We start from the raw sequence: 21,934 nt of genomic DNA, 5'->3' as shown, positions 1-21,934 counted from the left end.
GCAGATCTCTGTGAGTTCAAGGCCAACCTGGTCTATAAAGTGAGTTTCAGGACAGTGAGGACTGTTGACTGAAACCTTGTCCTGAAAAACCATAGCATTAATCACAAAGGTTCCTGTGTTGACATCTGTCACCCTCAGCTGGTTACCAACACAATTTATGGGGTCAGGTTGATCAGCCTTGAGTCCAAAAACCATAGGTGAAGTTTCTCTAGAGGGACAATAATAAGTGCATTTTGCTTTTAATTTTTATTCACATTAATTATAGCTGAATCTGCTGTGTGAAATGCTACAAAATCTCTCCATCCTATGGCAACTTTCAGTTCTATCCTCAAATAAAGTACAAGGAATAGGTGTTTAATTTAAGAGTAAAAGAAATGAGGTTAAAAAATATGAAGGAAGATTTGGTAATTTAAAAGCAATTCTTAAGCTTACCTCTCTTAGATATTTTTAGATGTGGCAACTATTGTACACAACTATGGTGTGCTTAACAGTAGAAACTATGTCTTTCTGCAGCTAGGATATGTTTAGCTTCTTAGGCAAGACAGCCATCTCTATAAAGCCTTCAGCCACATGAACCCTGAACTCAGCTGGAATGTGACAAAAGGCTTTCCCTCTTGCCAGTGTGTGCTTCCAGAACTAACTTGTACATTCTAATCAACCGATCTATCTATCCTTCACATGCTCTGCTTCTGCTCAGAAGGAAGGGAGCTTTCATATGGCTATTTTTTTTTTTTTTTGTTTTTGTTTTTCAAGACAGGGTTTCTCTGTGTAGCTTTGTGCCTTTCCTGGAACTCACTTGGTAGCCCAGGCTGGCCTTGAACTCACAGAGATCCGCCTGGCACTGCCTCCCCAGTGCTGGGATTAAAGGTGTGTGCCACCACAGCCCGGCCTCATATGGCTAATTCTATCCTCAGTAGCAATCCCACAGGTTCACAGTTGCCTTGTTTCTTCATGAAAACAGTATTTGTTTTGCTTCTTAATTGTCTTCTGGTTTGTTTGTTTGTGTCTCTTCTGTGTCTCTTGCCCTCTGCTTGGCAACATGCTTTTTTTTTTTTTTTTTTTTACTGCAACCAGTATGTCCTTTCATTGTTTCCCAGCCAAGTCAAGTACAGGTCACACTTAGTTAGCTATACTTGTCTGAGTGTGCATGCATGCATGTGCACAGTCTGAAAAGGAACTTGCCAGGAAAACAGGATGGTAAAGACATCAACCAGCCATACATGGGAAAACTGAAGATATGCCTCTCTTATCACAGAGGCAGTTCTCAGGGAAACTACAGACAGTCGTGAATAGCAGTCTATGTATATGATAGTCAAATTCAATCTATAAATAATGCATGGAAGCCATCAATAATGATTCCTAGTGATAACCATATAAAACAATTATACAGTATACTGTAGGAAGTCATGTGAATGGCCTCTGTCATGAAGAGTCTTCCCAAATCCTAACTAACACTCTGAGGCTAAAGCTGATCATGATCCTGACACCACAGTGGGCCACAAATGAATAAGAAGAGTCTCTTAGGAGGAAAACTGAAGACTTGGATGGGCATGAACAACAAAGTCTATCTTGTCTTTTGTTTGCTGAAGGAAGAACATGTTTTCAGAAACTGGTTCCCACTGTGGGCTTTATGTTTTCAAAGTTGATCTGTAGGAAAGACTTTGCAAAGTATTATAAATCAGTTATATCTGAATAATCCATGACATAATTGGGTGGTGAAATCCTGAATGACATAAGCTGGCTAATGGGAAAAAAAGCCCCTGTGTATAATGGTGAAGGAGGCATCCTCTGTGAATTTGGCTATATCTAGTCCTGCATTCCTACAAGAAGGAGCCGTTTTCACACACATGGGTTACTATGTGAGGTGATAAGAACAACTCTTCTATGTGGACCCCAAATGCCATGAATATTCATGAATATGCAAAATAAAAATAATTTAAGAATTGGAAACAATTCCCCAAAGACATCCATGCTCATAAATGTAATACTTGATAATGAGGATCTTAAGAGCCTTGCTAAAGCTTTCATCCACCTGTCATTGTGGGAATGCATAAGGCCATCCTCCTCAGCAAACCTCTCTATCTGCCATACCACAGCAGAATCTTAAGAAAATAAAGATGATAAAAGAGGATAAGAAGTGTAGGGTAAAGGTGGAAGACACACAAGTCTGCTCTGAGTGTGACAAGAGTTGTGACACATAGTTGAGTATTTTACTAAGATTTTATCCTTCCTAATATTGGGCCAAACATATTAATAGAGTAAGGTAAAACTGAGATACTTGTAGGATAGTGAAATTCGTGAAGCTCAGGTGAAGAGCTGGAACAGAAGACTGAGAACATTCTGAAACAAAGAATTTATGTCACCTTATAGCCTTGGGGTTGAGGGAGGTGAACTGGGGCAGTAGTGCCCTGAGTCTCAGTTTACCCAAGTAACACATGGAAACCTGTATCTCACTGAAGCCTTACTACCAGAGGCACATGAAGTCATCACATGCTGTCCTCTCCAAGACTGCATGCCTTCATCTGATAGAAATGTATTAGAGTAGTTCTTTCAACAGCTACCCACATTCCATAGTCACCTGAATGTCCAGATGGATACTTCAGAGGGCAGCTGCTGCCCAGATATGTAGGTCAGTGCTTCTAACCAAAGTTCTCTTGTGTCTGTGATTGACTATTGAATTATAATCTAAGATGAACCTCACTGAGATGAGAAAGGAGAGTGATCATCATCATCAATACCATAATCATCATCATCACAGTCACTATCATCATTATAGTCATCACCACCACCATCACCACCATCATCATCACTATATTATTTCATAGATAACAAAGAAGTCCAAGCTCAGTCAATCCAGGCAAGAATTCCCACTTGTGTAACATCTCCCATTGAGTATCTCTGATCTGTATATTTCCTTGATGACATAAAAAGCAAAATTCATTCCACTAATTGCTAAAAATAGGCAGACAGTAGGCAAGACCTTCAGAAGTTCATCATGGAGGATACAAATACTACAACAGACAAACATCAAATAAATAACAAGGTCTTTGAAGGGAGATAGATGCAAATGTTGTTACATCTGAGAAATATAGGAAAACTTTTTCCTATATTTACTCTTGCAGAAATATAGGCTTCATATCACATATATAAAATATCCATCATGGTGCCATTTTTTTTTCTCTTTCAACTAAGGGAGCATCTGTAGTGGCCCACCCCAAGGGACTCAACATGGTGACTGCCACTCACTGCTGACATAGTTGACACCATTGTTGGGCCAAAACCTAATTCAACCTCTCAAATTAAAGGAGTGGAAATCACAAATAATGAGTCGTTTCTGTACAACAGACACATTTTCCTACCTGCTGAACATTAGGGAGACAGAGAAGACACTTTTATCTGACTTGGGAAATCTTGGCTTTCATTTTAAAAAAATTAGTTTATTTAATTGGTTATGTATTTATTTGGCATTTATTTATTTATTTATTTATTTATTTATTTATTTATTTATTTATTTATTTATTTATTTGTGTGTGTGTGTGTGTGTGTGTGTGTGTGTGTGTGTGTGTGTGTATGCCACAGCACACAAGTATCATCAGAGGCCAGAAAAGCACATCAAGTCCCTTTAAGCTGGGGTTCGAGGTGGCTGTGAGCCAACCAACATGGCTGCTGAGAACTGAGTCTGGGTCTTCTGAAAGAGCAGTGTGTGTTCTTCACTTCTGACCTCTCTCTCCAGGCCCTGGCTGTCAATTTTGCTGAGAGAGATTTTGGTTTCTTGAGCCAGGGGCAAAGCAGAAAGGCCAACTGTTCTTTCCTTGGAGGCATTCATGCTATGATGAGGCTGCCACCATGAATATAAAACATTCTCTTTGGTAGTTATAGGCTCTTATCATGAATCTTCCCTGTTAGTCTAATCAGCCCCTAAGTGTGGAATATAATTGTTTTTTGTTCATTATTTTCTTTTAACAGAGCTTCTCCGCATCATACTCACGTGGGCAAGTACTTCTTATTACCATGTTTAGTTGGAGCACATTTAATTAGATTTGTAAAATTATGATTAGATACCTTTGGAGTGAAATAATTTAATCATCCCTGTCTCCCCTCTCAGAGCTGAAGTGGAGCCTTTGCAGACCTCTAGCAGCCTGCACTGATGGGGCTGAGGGAAATGGGCTGAGCTGTGGAACTTTAGAAGCCTCAACAGCAAGACTGTCAGCTCAGCAGAAAGTGAACTGATTGAAGTTATGATGTTCTTTTAAGTCCTGTGTCTTGTGGGCCATCTAGGTGATTCTCAGTGAGAACATTTCGACAGGACTGGTGGATGTAGATTCAGGGGGAGAGACCTTCTTTGGGTCTTTGATGGTATTTGTGTTTTATGATTAGACCTTGGCAGGTGGACTTTATTCATTAATGGTGTCTCTGATACGCTCTTCCAGGCTGCCCCTGTTGAGCTCAGGCTTGGTTTGCTTTGTTTCCTAAGCTTGGTTGCTTTTAGGTTGGATTTGAGGAGGAGTTGGTAGGTCAGTCCTTCAGGTGTTCAGTGTTGATTTTGGAGTGGGGAAATTGGAGTGGGGATTCCAGTGGGTGGTGGCAAGACACGGAGCCTCGTGGAGGGGAGAGGCACAGGCACCTCCGCAGCTATGTTTTTCTTCTTACTCACTGCCAATCTAGTTTATAACAGATTCAAGTTTAAATGTCCTGGACATAATTCCTGAGATTAGCTGTTCAGACAGACATTAAATAAAAGCCTGTTTTAAAAACATTAGTTTTGCTGCTACTAACCAATGTCAGCCCTAGGGCAAACACCAAATAACTGAGTCTAAAATAGCCTGCAGTTTGTCTGGGTAATGATGACAGAACCATGCTTGGTCTCAGTTCCCTGGTACTCATGCTATTGGTGTTACAAAATATTCTAGAAAGACCCTCAGGAGGTTCTTGTCCCCAAAGGACACCCAAGGCCCTAGAGGCCTGGTTCTCCTTCTCCTTCTCTGAGCACAGTGCTAGATAGTTGGTGAAAAGATTTCATTGGGAATGGGAGTGGGCGTTATCATGTTTTGCCAGGTTTTGACTTTTCTTGGAGACATTATGTTTCTTTGTTTCCTGTTGAAAAGTGATGGGTAGGCCAATGACCACTGGGGCAGGTGCTACCTGGTGCACAGATAGCTTCCTCCAGCCTAGTCTCCTGGCACCTTCTTGTCTCCTGCCCAATGACTCCCCCACAGTGTGAAGGCAGCTAAGTTCTTTGTCAAGGTGTAACTTGAAGTATTCAGTGTATCTAGGACTATTTCCGCTTTTCATTTTGATTTTTTACAGTAAAAGGGAAAGAGAAGGTGATAAGCAATCCAGTGGGTACACATTTTTAGTGCAAATAGCTGTTTAAAAAAGACTGATTTATTATGTTATGTGTATTTTCTGTGTTCCCAAATATATGTATGTGTACTGTGTGTGTGTGGGGGGGGAGGGTGCCATTGGAGGCCAGAAGAAGGTATAAGATCCCCTGTAGATGGAGTAACAGATGGTTGTGAGCCTCTGGATGTGACTTTACCTTGCTTTTCTGTCCTAATAAAGGATTTGCCTCTAATTTAACTATGAAACATTTTGATGGTTTGCTGGGCATGGTGATGTACACCTTTAATGCCAACATTCAGAAGAGGCAGGTGTATCTTTATGAGCTTAAGACCAGCTTGGTCTACATAAGCTAGCTGGAGCTACATAAGTAAGAACCTATCTCAAAAAACAAATGAAACAAACAAACAAAAATCTAGTGCTTTGCACGTAGTAGGTCTACATAAATGATTAATAATTAATGTAACTCATGAATAGCATCAACTGAAAAAGTGCTCACAAACTGGCACTGCAGATTAGACAAGTGTTTTAAGAGATGGTTGGCTTAATGCCTTCACTTCCTTCTAAATACACAGTGCACCATGCAAATCCATCCATCATTTTGTCCAACTGTCAAGCCCTACACATAATATCACTGCCCCCAAATGGTTGTATTGTGGCACCAACATGAGTCCCATTTTCAAACAAGAGATCCAGTCTCAGTAAATAATTAAAATGGAAATAAGTGAGACTGGGATCTGTGCCTAGGGGATCTATACAGTTACAGGCAGATGCAGATAGAAATTGTTCATTCCAGCCTTCATCCAAGCCAACCTTGGGGTGGAACACAGTGAAGGTGTTAACCACTCATCTCTAGTTTATCAAATCTCAAGTCTTTCTCTTTTATTGACTTTACTTATTTTATTTTTTTAAATTTTTTTATATGTATGAGTGAGTGTTTTTGCCTACATATGCCAGTACTACGTATGTGCAGTGCTTGAAGAGGTCAGAAGAAGGCATTGGATACCCTGGAACTGGAGTTACAGATGACTGTGAGCTTCCATGTGGGTGCTGGGATTCAAACCCAATCCTCTAGAAGAGCAACCAATGCTCTTATCCTCCATGCCATTTCTTCAGCCCCTTGCTTATTTTATTTTTGAGATAGGATCTCACTATGTAGCCCAGGTTGGCCTTTAATTCACAGAGATCCATATGCCTCTACTTCCCAAGGACTAGGATTAAAAATGTTTTCCACCACACCTGGCAGAAATGTTTCTTATCACCTGATATTTTATCTACCAATTCTGAAATTTACTACAACTGTTAAGGACACTTAAAAACTCCTTCAGCCCCACTCAGGTACAATAGGATTAGCTTGAGAAATATATATGACTGAATACATGTGTTATTATGTATATATGTGTGTGTATATACCAATGTATATACATATATACACAATTTTTACCAAAATTTAATACTCATCCATTTTTTCTCTGACTAAGAATAAAGTTTTGTGTTTAGTATGCCTGATTTCTTCAGTTGAAATTAAGTTTAGGAAACATTGCCTCCCAACAAAAATTAAAACAAGTTTTTCTCACACTCATCTCTGCTTACCATGACATAGTTTTTTATTGACTAACTGTCCCTTGTTAGTGAAAAGGAAACTTTAGTCCATACTCCAGCACTGAGCAGTATAACTCTACATAGATCCTGGATGTCCCAGCTAGGATAGTATCTTCATTTGCCATAGGTTTAAGTAATCAGGATATAAAATGATGTCTTAGTTAAATGGAGAATAACCAAGAAAAAAGTTTTCAATATCATCTAACTGACTTAGAACATGGACTTAAAATGCAAATGAAGACAAGGAAAATAAAAACTGTGGTGAGCTATTAATCACTTTCCATAAACTGCAAAGAGTTTAAAAATTTAACATTATCAAAATATACAAAAAGAAAAAAAAACAAATTAATTTTATAATCAAAGACCCAGGAAACTTGTTATTGAAATATCATTAAAGCAAAAGTGACATTTTGTATTTCTAAGTTTTGAAATACTGGAAGGACAGATTAACTCCAAGTCAAAAATTTCAATATGTCTGTGATGAAATCTTCATTGTATGAATTATGTTTGCATGTACATGTGTATACATATGTGTGTGTGTTCATGTGTGTACATATGTGTGCACATGTGTGTGGGCATGCGACTTCTTTTAAGCTTGGCTTCTCAGCATGGCTTGTATACTTGTTAAGACTATGTTTACCGCTGGATTTAAACTTTTCATGCTTGAATCTTTTTTCTTTTCAAAATATTATTTTTTAATTAAAATATAATGATATCATTTCCCCCTCCCCTTTACTCCCACATGTTTGACTCTTGTAAGAATATTTCTGTGCACTGATAATAGCTTTCTAGAAGTCTTACTGTACTTTACAAATGAAATTGGTGCTTTCCTAGGCAGCCAGTGATATGTATGAAGAGTTCATGGCAAATACACAAATTAAGCATCACTTCTAATTTTTAAGAACTCAAACATGAGAAATGGAGAGAAGAACTCACACTGCTTTATGTTTTCACACTCTGTGTTGAGTGTTATTGTTCTCAGGTTCAGTAGCTTCTGACCACACTGAAAATGGTACCAGAATAAGGTTTGGTGGGGTAAGTTATGTTTTACAGATTGTGACAGGATTCACAGGATTTATTAGGCTACCATCTAGGAATACACAGTTCATTGTAAGTGGTTGGAGTTGTCTCTGTGGAAGTTGTTTATGTTGTTAGGATGAAAGGGAACAGGTACTCACAACACTGGGAAGGGTCTGCCTGCATTCTGGACGCTAACTTCACCCCTGCTCCCCGTGAACACAGGTCCCTGTGAAATCTCTAAAGGCATGCAAGTGGACAGGAACGCTTACGTTTGCATGTGGGTGGCTTCCCTCTGTTGCTCCACAGGCCATCCTCTTGACACACAGCAGTGGCTTGCTGACTGGCATCCAGCTTGAAGCCTTCGTTACATTCATATGTCACTTTACTGTCCAAGGTGAACTCATTGCCCGTGAACGAGCCATTTCCCGGAGCCTCTGGAATTCCACAGGACACAGCTGAAGAGATAAGGAAGAAAACCATGGTTGTTCTTAAAGAACTTCATTAAATTTTATCTTTATTTTTCATTTCAGAGAAAAATGTATTGATTATATTCTTCAGTTTTGTCAAAAATACACACATTTTCAGAATTTTAAGGATGCAAAGTGTTTAAGAGCAGCACTGGAAAGCTTATCAAGACAGAATAAAATGATTCCAGGTAAAATACAGTATCAAAGGGATACTGGAAATACTGGGTGATGATTCTCATATGCAGGTTAGTCAGCCTGATTGTTTTGTTGTGTGTTCAAGTGATATGCTACCCAGGATGTCTTTGGGCAGGAGAACAGAAGGTTGGCTACTTCCTTATCATCACAACAATCGCTTTAGATATCAAGACCTACATGAATTAGCCATGGGTGTGTGTAGTCGCCCATCTCCCTTTCGTCTCCACCTTTCCCAACTCATTTTAAAAAGGAACATAGGAAGTTCTTTTTAAAGGATCCCATGCTTTGTGTGATATGACCTTTATTAGCTCCTGTGTTGGGAATGTGGTCTCCATTGTGGAAACAAGGTGTGGAATATTTAAGAGCTGGGGGCTTTCTGGGGTTTCTCATCCTGAAATCGATTGCATTCTCAGAGGACCCAGGCTAGTTCTAATGAGTTAACAAAGCTGTTGAAAGAGCAAGTCAGAGCTGGGTGTGGTGCTGCATGCTTTTAATCCCAGCACTTGTGAGTCAGAGATGGCAGATCTCTGAGTTCAACGCTAGCCTAGTCTACAGAGTTAGTTCCAATACAGCCAAGGCTACAAAGAGAAACTCTTGTCCTAAAAAACAAAACAAAAAGAAAAAAAGAAAAGGAAAGAAAAAAGAAAAGAAAAGAAAGAACAAGCCAGACCCCTCCAAGTTCACTGCCTTCTTGACTTAACAAGTGATCAGCTTCTCTCAAGCAAGGTCCTACCATGATGCTTCCTGATGTCTAGGGGCCCCTCACCACTGCTGATACCACACCACTAGGACATTTTAGAGTGCAGAACTATGAACTGGTTGGACCTCTTTTCTCATAAATTTCTCAGCCTTGGGAATTTTGTTATATGAATACAAAGGAAGCTGGTACAAAGGTAAACAGATTGCCTGAGGTCACCAGTTCACTAGTGAGTCTATCAGCATCAGGACTAACATTTTCTGAGTTACCTGGAAATTACACACACACACACACACACACACACACACACACACACACACACACACACACACGAATGAATAAATGAATAAAAGTTATTTTTAGATCTTAAACTTCTAGAAGACTCAAGGTCTGAAGTTTCTATGTGTTGACTTTTGCTTATTTTTGACAACTTCATACATTTGCACAATGTGTTAAATCTTCACCCCATTACACTCTCACGCCCCCTCAATCTTACTGAAACTCTTCTTCACAAAGAACCTCACTTTTTTCTTCTCCCCCTCCTCCTCTTCCTCCTCCTCCTCTTCCTCCACCTTCTCCTCCTTCATCTTCTTCTTCATGAACCACTGAGTTTCACTGGGGTTGGCATAAGTGTAGGTGAAGGGATATTCATTGTCAGGGCAACTTGCCAGTGGCTACAACACTGAATAAATTCACTCCCTTTCTCTCAGCAGCCATTAACTATCAATAGTCTCACAGGAAAGAATGGGGCCTCATCTCATCAGCTCCTCTCCCATCCATTGTGGAATATGCTGAAGGACCCACTCTTGTGTAGGTCTTGTTCAGGAAGCCATGGCTGCTGTGGGTTCAAGGGCTCTGTCATGTCTGAGGGGACAATGTCTCACAGTATTCCTCCCCACCCTACAGTTTTTATCCTCTTTTTGCCCTCTGTTTCATGATTCCAACCATCTGAAATATCTGTCTCTCCTGTAATACAATATTAACACTTTGGTGGGATATTAAAAACTAACACCATAACTTATGTGTCACCATCACTTTGGGAGACATGTTCAAAACAGCAATAATTCAAGTCTTTCCATAGCCACTGTTCCATCAAGGGACCCCTAAGGGACTTTTGAAAAATGGCCATATTTAATGAATCCAGGAAATGTCACATATTTTGTTCTTTCTTATTCTCTTTATAGCCTATTATGTTGCAAGTCTTTGTTCCCCACCATGTATCTCTATTTCTCTCAGATAACTATGTATCTATCCTTCACATCCTAATTTTCCACCCACTTCACTACATGTACCTTAAGATTCTTACTTGGGGTCAAGCATGGAATTAAATGACATCTCCAGCAGGTTAAATGGGAAAAGAGGACGTCTCACAAGCTCATAGGAAATGCTCCCATAAAAGGGGTTCTTACCCAGGGTGCCAAGACAGATAGGCTTACAGACGATTCTGTGTCATCTGAAATCTTTCAAATAAAAGTGAACTCTGTTTCGGAGGACTCCGAAGAATCTGCCCTACATGGCCTGTTCCATAATGAGCAGTCTGCTCTGAGATTTGAGCTACAGTTTCTTTCCCTGGGAGAGTGTTCATTTAAGGAACTGGGGTGAGGGGCACTTCTGATTCTCACAGTCTTCAGTGGTTCTGTTCAACCCATGGGATTTTATGGCTAAGACTCTGAATTTAAGCTGGCATCTTCTTCCATATTTAAACCCCTAGTTAAGAATAAATGTTCCTAAACTATCAGTCTCGTGAAAAGACCTAACCACTGATTCAGGATTTACTGAAATGAACATCAGGGAAGACTTGGTGGTGAATATCTCAGCATCCTCCTGCCATTATCAACAGAAATGACAAAGATCTGGTCCCCAAATCCAGAGGTGTGAAGCCTAACCCTGAACATTCCCAGAGCCAGCAATGTTCTTGGTCCTATCACCTTTCTAAACTTCCGCAGATGAGACACTGCAATGAAAAAAATGGTATGAATGGAGAGGATTTTGGACCTCACATTACTCTACATCAACATTGTTATCTTTACCAATAGTATATTGGGCATCCCCTGATAAGGACCTTGGGACGCTGGAAATGTATTTCCTATATGTTATCTCATCCAACACTTAACATACACTGAAAGTCAGAATCAATCACAACTGTGCATTACTTCTGAGAAGCATAGATGATGGAGATATCGTGCCCTTATCTGAATTCTTTTGTTGTTGTTAAGGTTTATTTATTTCTTTTATGCGTACATATGTCTGTGTATATACATACTATATATGTACCGGGTAGCCATGAGGGAAGGAAGAGGGTGTCAAGGCCCCTGGGACTGGAGTTACAGTTATAGTTGTGAGCTGCCATGTGGGTGCAGGAAATCAAACCTGTGTCCTCTTGAAGAACAGCCAGTGTCCTTAACAACAGCACCATCTCTCCAGCCTCTCTTACCTGAAATCAAAACTGTGACAGTGTTCAGACCTCAGGAAGTAGATGCCCCTTGGTTACTGACCCCAGTATACTACTCCCAGATGCTCAGGTTTATTTCCCTGTCTAATACCCAGACAGCAGCAGTCCACCAATCAATTGACCAACAGGCTAAAAATAAACTTTCGAAATGCAAACTCTAAAAACAAAATGCAACTGATCATTTTTGCTAATATTCCAGAAGCTTCTTTGCCCACTTCCTCCTATGTCTTAGATTTCTCAAGTCTCCTCCGCAAGTATTAATGACTCATCCTTGTACTTCAAGCTTAACTGTATCTCATGTATAATCAACATCAGTGGAGTGTGAGGTCCGAAAGGAAAGAGGACAAGACACAAGCCCCTGAGGCTAGTGCTGGCCTAATGATACACACTGCTTCTGCTCATTTACCAGGACAGTGTGATGCTAGGAATCTGCAAGGACACAGGCTAGCCTGGGAAATGTCCTTCTCTTTGTTATGAAGGCTGAAGGTAGTTTCTGAGAGCAAGGACAGATGGAGGGAACCAAGAGTGGGGCTGAAGAACCTGAAGTAAGCAGGTGAGCAGTTTAAAATTAGAGGCAGTACAAAAATGGTCAACTATACAGGAGGATAGACCAGAGTGCAACTGAAAAGCCATTCAGATAGTCTAAACCTCTTGAAAACATTTAGCACAGGATAAACCAAAGACAGAAGAAAAAAACAAACAGAAACTAACAGAAATGTCATAAATGTGCCCCTTTAGTGTCATCTTATAAATGACTAACTACAAAGACTTAGACCTCATCTTGCAGCCTCTGGGACATTTGCTTAGGGAGCTCATGGCTGTAACCCAGCTGTAAACCACAGCAACATCACCCACCTACCTGTACAAAGCCACCAAGGAGGTATAGGTACCAAAGCTGGAAAGTAACAGTCTTTCTTTGGAAATGACATAAAAAGGTCTCCCTAAAGAAAGATGGCCAGAGGAATTTAACACACAGGGGGACATTCTGAGTTCAAGCCCTGAATCTGACATCTCAGGGGCTGTTTCACAGATCTCCCTGCCCCAGAAGCAGTAATATCTCATGTAGGGGATACATGTATGGTGCTGGTAAGTGGTTTCCATGAGGTGGCGAGGCGATCAAATTCTGTAATATTGATCACCAGGGGTACATACTGGCCTGCTAATGCCTAGGGGTCTGAAGCTATTTATCTCTTGCTTTCACAAAAAAATAACAATGAAAGCTGTATTAGAAACTGAAAAATAGCAAGTGTAATTGAAGATGGCAGTGCACAGGCCCCCTGGTGGTCATGAGCTATGACAGTCACTGTTAGAAACAGCATGGTGGGTACTCAAAATTGAAAAATGTAGGCCAGCAAGAGGGCTCGGAGGATAAGAGCACCTGCAGCTAAGTGTAACCACCTGAGTTGTGTCCTGGTGACTCCAGCTGAAGGAGATAAGTGGTGCCTGCAAGGTGTCCTCTGACCTTCATACCCATACTGTGGCAAACACACACACACACACACACACACACACACACACACACACACACACACACACCATAATAAATATCTTTTTAAAAAATACCTAGAAATGGAACCTTGATGATGTTCCCTAACAATTCCACTTCTGAGTTTATAATCAAATGCAGGGTTATATTCTCAGTAGCATTGCTTACAGTCACTGAAATGTAGAGCTGCTTGGTTTTCCACTAACGGATGCATGGATAACAAAATGTCATTTACATAGACAGTGAGTGGTACTCAGCTTCGAGAAGGAAGGGTGTTATCGAATATATCACAACAGAGATGATCCTGCGGGCACTGTGGTGAGTAAGGGAGCCAGCAACAAAAGGGGAAAACTGGGTCATTCTGCTAACACGAGGAACCTGCGTAGAATCTGAGGAGTAGGGAAGAATTTTAATTTCCAGGGCTAGGGTGGGTCTGGAATTGTCTTTCAGTGAGACAGAATTTCTGCATGAAGAAAACATGCTGGAGTCAGATGCTGGTAATGGTTGCATGACATTATGGATGCATTTAGTACCATTAGTCTGGAAGTTTAGGCCGTGTATACATTACTATGACAAAAACATCCACAGTGTTTCCTGGACGCAGGTGCATGGGCAAGATGGTAAAGGTCAGACAGGGAACAGTGTGTATTTTCACACAATATGTAATCAATCAGCACTACTCAGGTTCCTTCCCTTTTTATTGACAAGTGAAACAATGATTCAGCAGGGAACATTCAAGCTAATGAATACCATCTTTTTTTTCTCCTTTCCTTTACATGTATTGGTGCTCTGCCTGCACATCTGTCTATGCACCAGGTGTGTGCCTGGTGCCTGAGAGGCCAGAAGAGGTTACCAGATCCAATAGAACTGGAGTGGTATGTAGTGGCATTCCTGCTGAGCTCCCTGGCTTGGCTCCAGAGAGCAGCACCTAGCCCTAATCCTTCCTTTGTTTAACCACACCTTTTGTTTCTCTTACCTTTTGTTTCTCTTAACACCCTATGTGAATCTTGTTTGAGAGTCAAGGATCTGAGAGTCCCCCAAGGATCAAAGGCCTATGCAAAACTTGGTCCAGGAAACCCGGAAAACCATGGTACCAGATAAATCAAGTAATTTGCACCTGGCATTTGGTCTCTGGGAACTCCTTTTGGTTTGCTTTGAAGGTACGGAGATTAACTATCTAAACTGTAAAATGGAGTAAATAAATATGCCCTAGGCAAAGGGAAGAGTGCTTCAGTCCTTCGAGGCTGGACCCGCCTGCAGCCATGATAGGCTAAATTCATTCTTAAGATGCCTCTGTGTCTTCATTCCACGGATCTGCGTGAACCCACACACTCATGTAGCGACCACACAGCTACAGTGGTAGACAGTTATAAGCCATCAAGTAAGTGCAGGGAATTGAACCTGAGTCCTCTGGGAGGCCACTTAATGCTGGGTGCTCTTAACTGCTGAGCTCTCTCTCCAGCCCCACTGAGCACAATTTAAAAATAATTAACTTTGAAGGACATGATAAATCCTCATAACCACTGCCCTTGATATTTATCTACATTTTAATAAAATAACAATTAGGGGATATAACATGGGCACTCCAAAATTTGAAAGGCTATTGTGATTGACAGTAAACTGAAAAAGACTCGTGTAGAAAGGAGTGTTCCCATGCTCTACTCTGTATTTCCTAAAGGCTGTTACTTGCAAATCATGCTTTTTTTTTTTTTTCAGAAAAGCTTTACTGATTCTTTTAGAAAATATAATTGTCATTCCTTGAAAGTACACAGAATGAATTTAAGCCACTAACTTAGGAACCCAATGATGGGCACTAGCAGCAGACTAGCTTAGTTTCTGAACAAAGGAACAAAACTCTCTATTGTGTTTTTTCCCATATCTGGAGGAATAAGCATCTAGAAAGGGACAATTCAAAGAAGAGTCTACTCTGATTTTACTAAAATCATGTCTTAAGGCTACACCAATGCTCACTTCTATGGTGAGTCAGGCCTAGTGGAAAAAAAGGAGCAGATGTTGTCAGGCCAGAAGAGCATTCCCAGGATTTTGAGAGAAGACATAATGTTGGGCAGTCTCAATTCATAAACCAAAGCAGTAGACATCTACCAGAAAACAAAAGCAACAGAGGAAATGGAGAAAACTGTAGTTACACATAGTATACAGTGATGGACAGATGACAGGTAGATAGATGCATGAATGCACAAATGAATAGATAAATAGATGATATATAGATTAAATAGGTGATGATGATAGATAGACAGTAGATAGATATTGGGTAAATGGATAAATAGATGATCGATAGTGGGTACATAAATAGATGATAGATAAATAATGTTAGATAGATAGATAGATAGATAGATAGATAGATAGATAGATAGTTGAAAAGTAGGAGACAATAGATACATGGGTGAATAGATGGTAATAGATGATTGATAGGTAATCAACAGATGGAATCAACACATAGATAGATGGGCACAGTGGTTAGGTGTGTGAATGAGTGATTGATGAATAAATAGATGGATAGGAAGGTAGAGGGGAGACAGGTAGGAAGACCAATACCTTCAAAGCTTCTCATGAAGAAATCTACAACTGAATTAAAATATAATGACACAGTTGAAAAGTCATACTCATTGGTGACAGAAAAGTAACAGAAATAATATGATTCAACACTGAGGTCTCATGATGGATGGGAAGTAGAAGACGGTTTCCATAATTTCAAAGGTATTAGACACCTGCACCTCCAAATTCTCCCATAGATCACTAAGTGAAGAGGGTGAGAACTGGAAAAATCACCATTCCAATGTGTAGGTGAAAAATAAGCAATATGTGAGCCTCCAAATTCTGTAATTGTAAATGGACAACTCAAAGGCATGTGGGCTGAGGATGGCTGTCCTCCGTCCCAGTCTGATGGCAGCAGTTTCTCTTAAACTAGACAAAGCCTGTTCTGCTCCACAGGTCTGGGACAATCCTAGACCTTTAGTTTCACTTGAACTTTGCTTCAGTCAGATTACATGGGGTGGCACTGCTGAGTGTTTTCCCATGTGGTGGGGACGCACCACACCACGTGGCCTCTGCAAACCTACTCCGCAGGGAGCTGGAGTGAAAGGGTATCACACAGTCTCTGGAGGTGCCCTCACCCTGGGTTAGTTGTGAGTCTTCTGTATTTTTCAGACCTAATTTCCAAAAGAAACACTCAAAAGTATTAACAGTAAAGCGATCTGCCGTCTATCCTTCGCAGACACCATTTCAGGGGACAACATTCGTGGTACACAAACTGGAATCTGTTCATCAAGATCCCAGCAGTAACTGAAAATCCCAAGCTCTGCACAATGGTGGAAACGGTGCAGAACCAAATATCCAACTTCACAGAAAACTGGAAACTCCCATCTAAGCTTATTTATCCAATAGCCTCTGGACTCACATCTGTGGAATGAAGGGCTGGTCACTAAAAGTTTTCTGAAATGATGACTTTCTGTTTCATGGTCAACTTCAGTGGGAGATGGTGGTGAGGCATTGTAGAGGACATAATTAAGTTACTAATAAGGAGGAAAGGTGTGAAAATAATTCTATAATGTTGCCTGGCCTGCTCAATATCTAGTTCCCACTCTCTTGCTTTCTCTTTGTCCAGTGAAAAGCCTACAACTTACCCCAGAGCACAAAAGCCACATACAACACACACCAGGACAGCATTTATCCATCCCTGTGAGGGACATTTGGAATAATCAGAGATCATTCACCAACAGTGTATGTGGCAAAAGCCTTGATCATGTGTGCATATAAGAAGGTAATCAAAGCTTTCTCAGCTGGGTGTTGGTGGTACACGCCTTTAATCCCAGTACTCGGGAGGCAGAGGCAGGTGGATCTTTGTGAGTTCGAGGCCAGCCTGGTCTACAGAGCGAGATCCAGGAAAGGTGCAAAGCTACACAGAGAAACCCTGTCTCAAAACAAAACAAAAACAAAAAACAAAAAACAAAAACAACAACAAAAAAAGCTTTCTCTCCTTTCCTCTTATGCTACTACCCCATTCAAATTCCTGCAGTACCCATTCAGCTTCATAGGCCCTCATGCTCTAACTTCTGTCCCCTAAAGCAAGTCTACTTGTCTCTGGATGACCACTATAGTTTATTTGATGGTCAGTCTTGATTTAAGCTGTAGGAGGTGGCAGAGGCCATCAAGATAATCCAGGTTTTGCAATTGAAGAGACAGAGGGACAAAGAAATAGAGTTTTTCATTGCCAGTCAACACAGTTTAACAGTTAATTGAGAGTATGCATCAATTAAATGAGCTCAAGCATCCTTTTCTTCATAATAGTCAGTGTAACATTGGTCAATATTATCCGCTCATTAAATCATAATATCTTTTTTTTTTTTTTTTTTTGTTTTTTTTTTGTTTTTTCGAGACAGGGTTTCTCTGTGTAGCTTTGCGCCTTTCCTGGAACTCACTTGGTAGCCCAGGCTGGCCTCGAACTCACAGAGATCCACCTGGCTCTGCCTCCCGAGTGCTGGGATTAAAGGCGTGCGCCACCACCGCCCGGCTCATAATATCTTTTTAAAACATCTCATTGTATAAGACCTGCACAAGCCTGGGCTCATCAACATTCTGAGAAGCTATGGGAAATTAAGGATTGCTAAAGGTTGGGGAGGCATATTCCTAAGTGAAGTAGCCACTAGTACATTGTTCTTGCTCAAATAAGTACCTGGCGTGCTCATGCAGGCAACTATAATACTACTTTTACGTAGGGAAATGTAAAGAAAATAAATTAAATAATACAATTTTATGCCAATTTATTAAGTGACAAATTTACCACCATACACACTTTTATAATTGTGAAATATTTTTAAAGATTTACGTGTGTGTGTGTGTGTGTATGTGTGTGTGTGTGTGTTTGCCTACTATATCTATGGGCATCACATGTGTGCAATGTCTGTGAAGCCCAGAAGACGACCTGGGATCCCTTGGAACTGGATTTACAGAAGATTGTGAGCTTTCATGTAGGTGCTAGGAGCCAAAGTCACGTCCTTCCTAAGAGCAGACAGTGCTCTTAACCACTGGCCCATCTCTCTAGCCCCTAATTATAAAATCTTAACATAGATACTTTATAATACTAGTCTTATGATTTAGGTGTGTTTTCTTTCCATTATTCAATTAACTGCAGTGGTGCAAGTTATCCAGTCCTTACACTAAGAGTGTAAGTCCTTCCAATCATCTTCATTTTACAAGGCACACTCAAATCCTGAATGCATTACCCTAATACAAGCTTAGGTGATGTCAAAGAAGCATTGACCCTAAATTCCTAGTGCTGAATTTTGCTCCTTCACCTATGGCACAGTTCTTCCCTGTTACAAATAAGACAGTAAAATAGGTCACCATCTCTCTTGCCCTAATCTTCTTCATGGGTGCCTAAGTTCCACATTCCCCGATTGTCATGTTCTCTATACAAACCTGAGCTGAAAACTTGCTACTGGGACCTTATGGTATTTGCTGAAAACCTTCAGATCAACTCCTCTGACTTATGAAGCAGAGTTTTCTGATTTTCATTCATTAATTTAAAAAATGATATTGGTAATGGCTTAATTCTTTGTCATTTATGTCTTAAAACATGGGGAAATATGACTTTTCCTAAGGATATCAAGCTTCCTATTTTGATCATTTCCTGGGCAGCCACTTCAGCCCTTGTTAATGTTTAGGCTAATCAAGCTCCATATCTCTGAGCAGTAAATTTTCAACTTTATTTTACTAAGAGTGTGCTCTTCGTTAATGTCATTTTCCTATGTGTTCTTGTGCTCAGGATAATTGTTGATTTCATCTAACTCTTTACCAGTCATTGTGTGTGTTGATCTAACAGTTAGTCTGAATCTCAAAGTTAATGCCCCTTTCTCTGTGTGTATTTATATATGAATATATGAGCAGCTTTTACATTACATATTTGTATTTTCTTCTGCTGTTGTCTGTTCTTAGGAAACTGTTTATTAAAGGTTGCTAGCCCACGCCCATCCTGGCTAAAATACAGACATTGAGTTCATTATCATACTCATGAGAGACAAAGAAAAACTGCAGAGAATAAACATCTAAAAATCTAAACAACAGTTAGGTTTACTTAGAACTTTGAAAAGCAATAGCAGAAGGTTTTTTAAAGCAATCTCCCAGGCATTCTCTACCTCCCATTCTCTCAGCTCTACCTAAAAGAGGAGGTAAAAAACATCTAAACACTGTGGCTCAGACAAAGCAGCCAGCCAGCAAACCCACCCCTGGTAAAGTACTCAGAAACAAATGGCTAGCAAAGCCACTCCCAAAAGTGTGCCTTCCACTGGAGGTGTGCAGAAACCTCCACGTGATAGGCTCGCACTGTGGCACTAATGAAATCAGATGTTATCAGAATCCTACTTCTGCTTCTCCACTCCTGTTCCCATGTCTGATGTGAAAAATTGCTCAGGACTTCAAAACAGATTTTGAGGGCTGCTCAACAATGCCCACCTGTGTGCCGGGCAAGCCCGATGTATAACATTATGCCAGAAGGTACCCATATAGGTCATTGCACATGTAAAACTTACCCCAGAATCCGTAGTGGGGAAACATTTCTTTCTCAAAAATCATTTCCTCTTCCTCCTGTTATCCTGAAAGTTAGGTATTCCCCACCCCCTGAGGTCAAAAGTTAACAGTCTTTGAATTTGAGTGGAAAAGCAGGGCCAAGAATCAGGTGTTGGCAGATTTTACATTTTCATGTGTGAATTTTTAATATAAACGTGGGATGTAAGCATTAACACAAGTCTAAATGTCTCAGGGAGCATGTCTCAGCAGTTCAACTTTATAGTGATTGTAAATGAACCTGTGAAATTTTTCTGGACAATGCTAGTAGCATTTGCAATTTTTTTTTCAAAAAGTAAGTTAATTTCCTATTGGTTGTAACTGAATTGCATGTGTGCCATTTTTTTTTTATCACAGAGTAAATTTCAGCCAGGCACTGTACTTTTTTTTTAATCATGTTGTCTTACAGGGACACACACACACTTTTGTTTTTCTCTGTCTTCCATACTATTTCTATGTGTGCTATTAAAATATATTAAACTATGAAAAATACAAATAATCAGGTGGCCTTGATCTATTTATCTTGCTAAGGTTCTAGACTCCATATCTTCTTTTGAAGAAAGCATAGTTTGATGCAGGATGCCACATGTCAGTCAGAACCTTTCAAGTGCCAGGATATCTAGGGCTAAACTGAATCCCAGAGTTCCGTGGGCCCTGCTGATAGGCATGCCTGTACCTCTGTAGTGATTACAAATGGGAAACCATCACCATGGCCTGGTTTCAGGCTGCTTCCTTCCAAAAGCACCACATATGTTAGAAACCACATCGACAAAAGCCCTTGTTGCCACAAGAACCACATCCATTTACTTGAAAACTCGGGCTGATGGTCACTGGGGTACAAGCATTGTGTTACCACTGTGGCACCAACAATAAGACAGAAGCTCTGCCTTTGGAAAGCAGGGAGTCTCCCAAAGGGGCTAACACAAGTCCTCCACACCAACTCCATCCTGAGCTTGGGAACCTGTAGAGCACGATCACCAAGGGATCCACTGAGTTAGAACGTTAAATTCTCCTTTTTAAAAAAAGATGAACTTAATTATTTTAAAAAGTCTTGTAACCTAGAGGGTCACATGGATCACCGGGGAAAGGGAAATAGATGATATCTCCTGAGTAAACTGGGAGTAGAGGGGGCAATGGAGGGCAGGGGGTGGGGGATGAGAACACAAGGGAAGAGGATGTTTGAGCTGGAACAGGGACAGAGTGGGAGAGCAATGAAAGAGATATCTTGACAGAGGGAAACATCATGGGGATAGGGAGAAACCTAGTGCTAGAGAAGTTCTCAGGAATCCACAAGGATGACCCCATTTTAGAATAATAGCAATAGTGGAGAGGGTGCCTGAACTGACTTACCCCAGTAATCATATCAGTGACTACCCTAACTGTCATCATAGAGTCTTTCTCCAGTAACTGATGGAAGCAGATGCAGAGATCCACAGTCAAGCACCAGGCTGAGCTCCAGGAGTCCAGCCAAAGAGAGAAAAGAGGGATTTTATGAGCAAGGGGTATCCAGATCATGATGGAGAAACCTACAGAGACAACCAAACCAAGCTAGTGGTGGGAATGTGATGAGTTGAAATGAAGAGAATGTTTCTTCACACCATCATGACATGGTCAGATGGAAAACACACATGTGACAAAGCACATGCTTGCTTATGTTTCAATTTTCAACCCTTCAAGAATCTTCCCAAGGTAGCTCCCTGAGCACCCCACACTCATTTCTAGGTACCAAACAGGGTTTGTTCCTCAGTCACCGGTGGGGCTGTCACCCATTCAAGTCCCAGTATAACAATTTCTTTAGAGGGCGTGGCATTTGTGAACTGTCAGTGTTGCAAGTAAAGACTGCACTGTCCCTTTAATGAAAAGCCATCAATTATTCTGTGTCCTATTTACCCAGGCTTTTGACTCTCTCCCCCTTGGTCTTTTATTGAATTTAAAGGCATCCTTATCAAAGTCCTGCATACTAGAACAAAAGTTCTGAGATACTCTTCTTTCTTTCCTGTCCAAGCCACTCCCCACCCTTTCCCATCTCAGAAATGGAAGACAAATGCCAAGTTCTATCACTAGTTTTACACTATTATATACATGCTATATAA

At 40.6% G+C, this 21,934-nt stretch overlaps 1 protein-coding gene across 2 annotated transcripts in view; it reads right to left on the bottom strand.

The window, feature by feature from the left end:
* Csmd1 (CUB and Sushi multiple domains 1) overlaps positions 1-21,934 on the bottom strand; it is a 1,611,441-nt gene that overhangs the window by 60,976 nt on the left and 1,528,531 nt on the right. For both annotated transcript variants that reach the window (XM_042262873.2, XM_042262874.2), the window contains exon 50: positions 8,232-8,417. In XM_042262873.2, coding sequence (XP_042118807.2) covers positions 8,232-8,417 — 186 coding nt within the window. The remainder of the gene's footprint in view (positions 1-8,231; positions 8,418-21,934) is intronic.

This window comes from Peromyscus maniculatus, chromosome 17, assembly GCF_049852395.1.
Source record: "Peromyscus maniculatus bairdii isolate BWxNUB_F1_BW_parent chromosome 17, HU_Pman_BW_mat_3.1, whole genome shotgun sequence".
In the NCBI taxonomy this organism is placed as follows: domain Eukaryota; kingdom Metazoa; phylum Chordata; class Mammalia; order Rodentia; family Cricetidae; genus Peromyscus; species Peromyscus maniculatus.
Note: the sequence above shows the minus strand (reverse complement) of the source record. Positions and strands in the feature narration are given on the sequence as shown.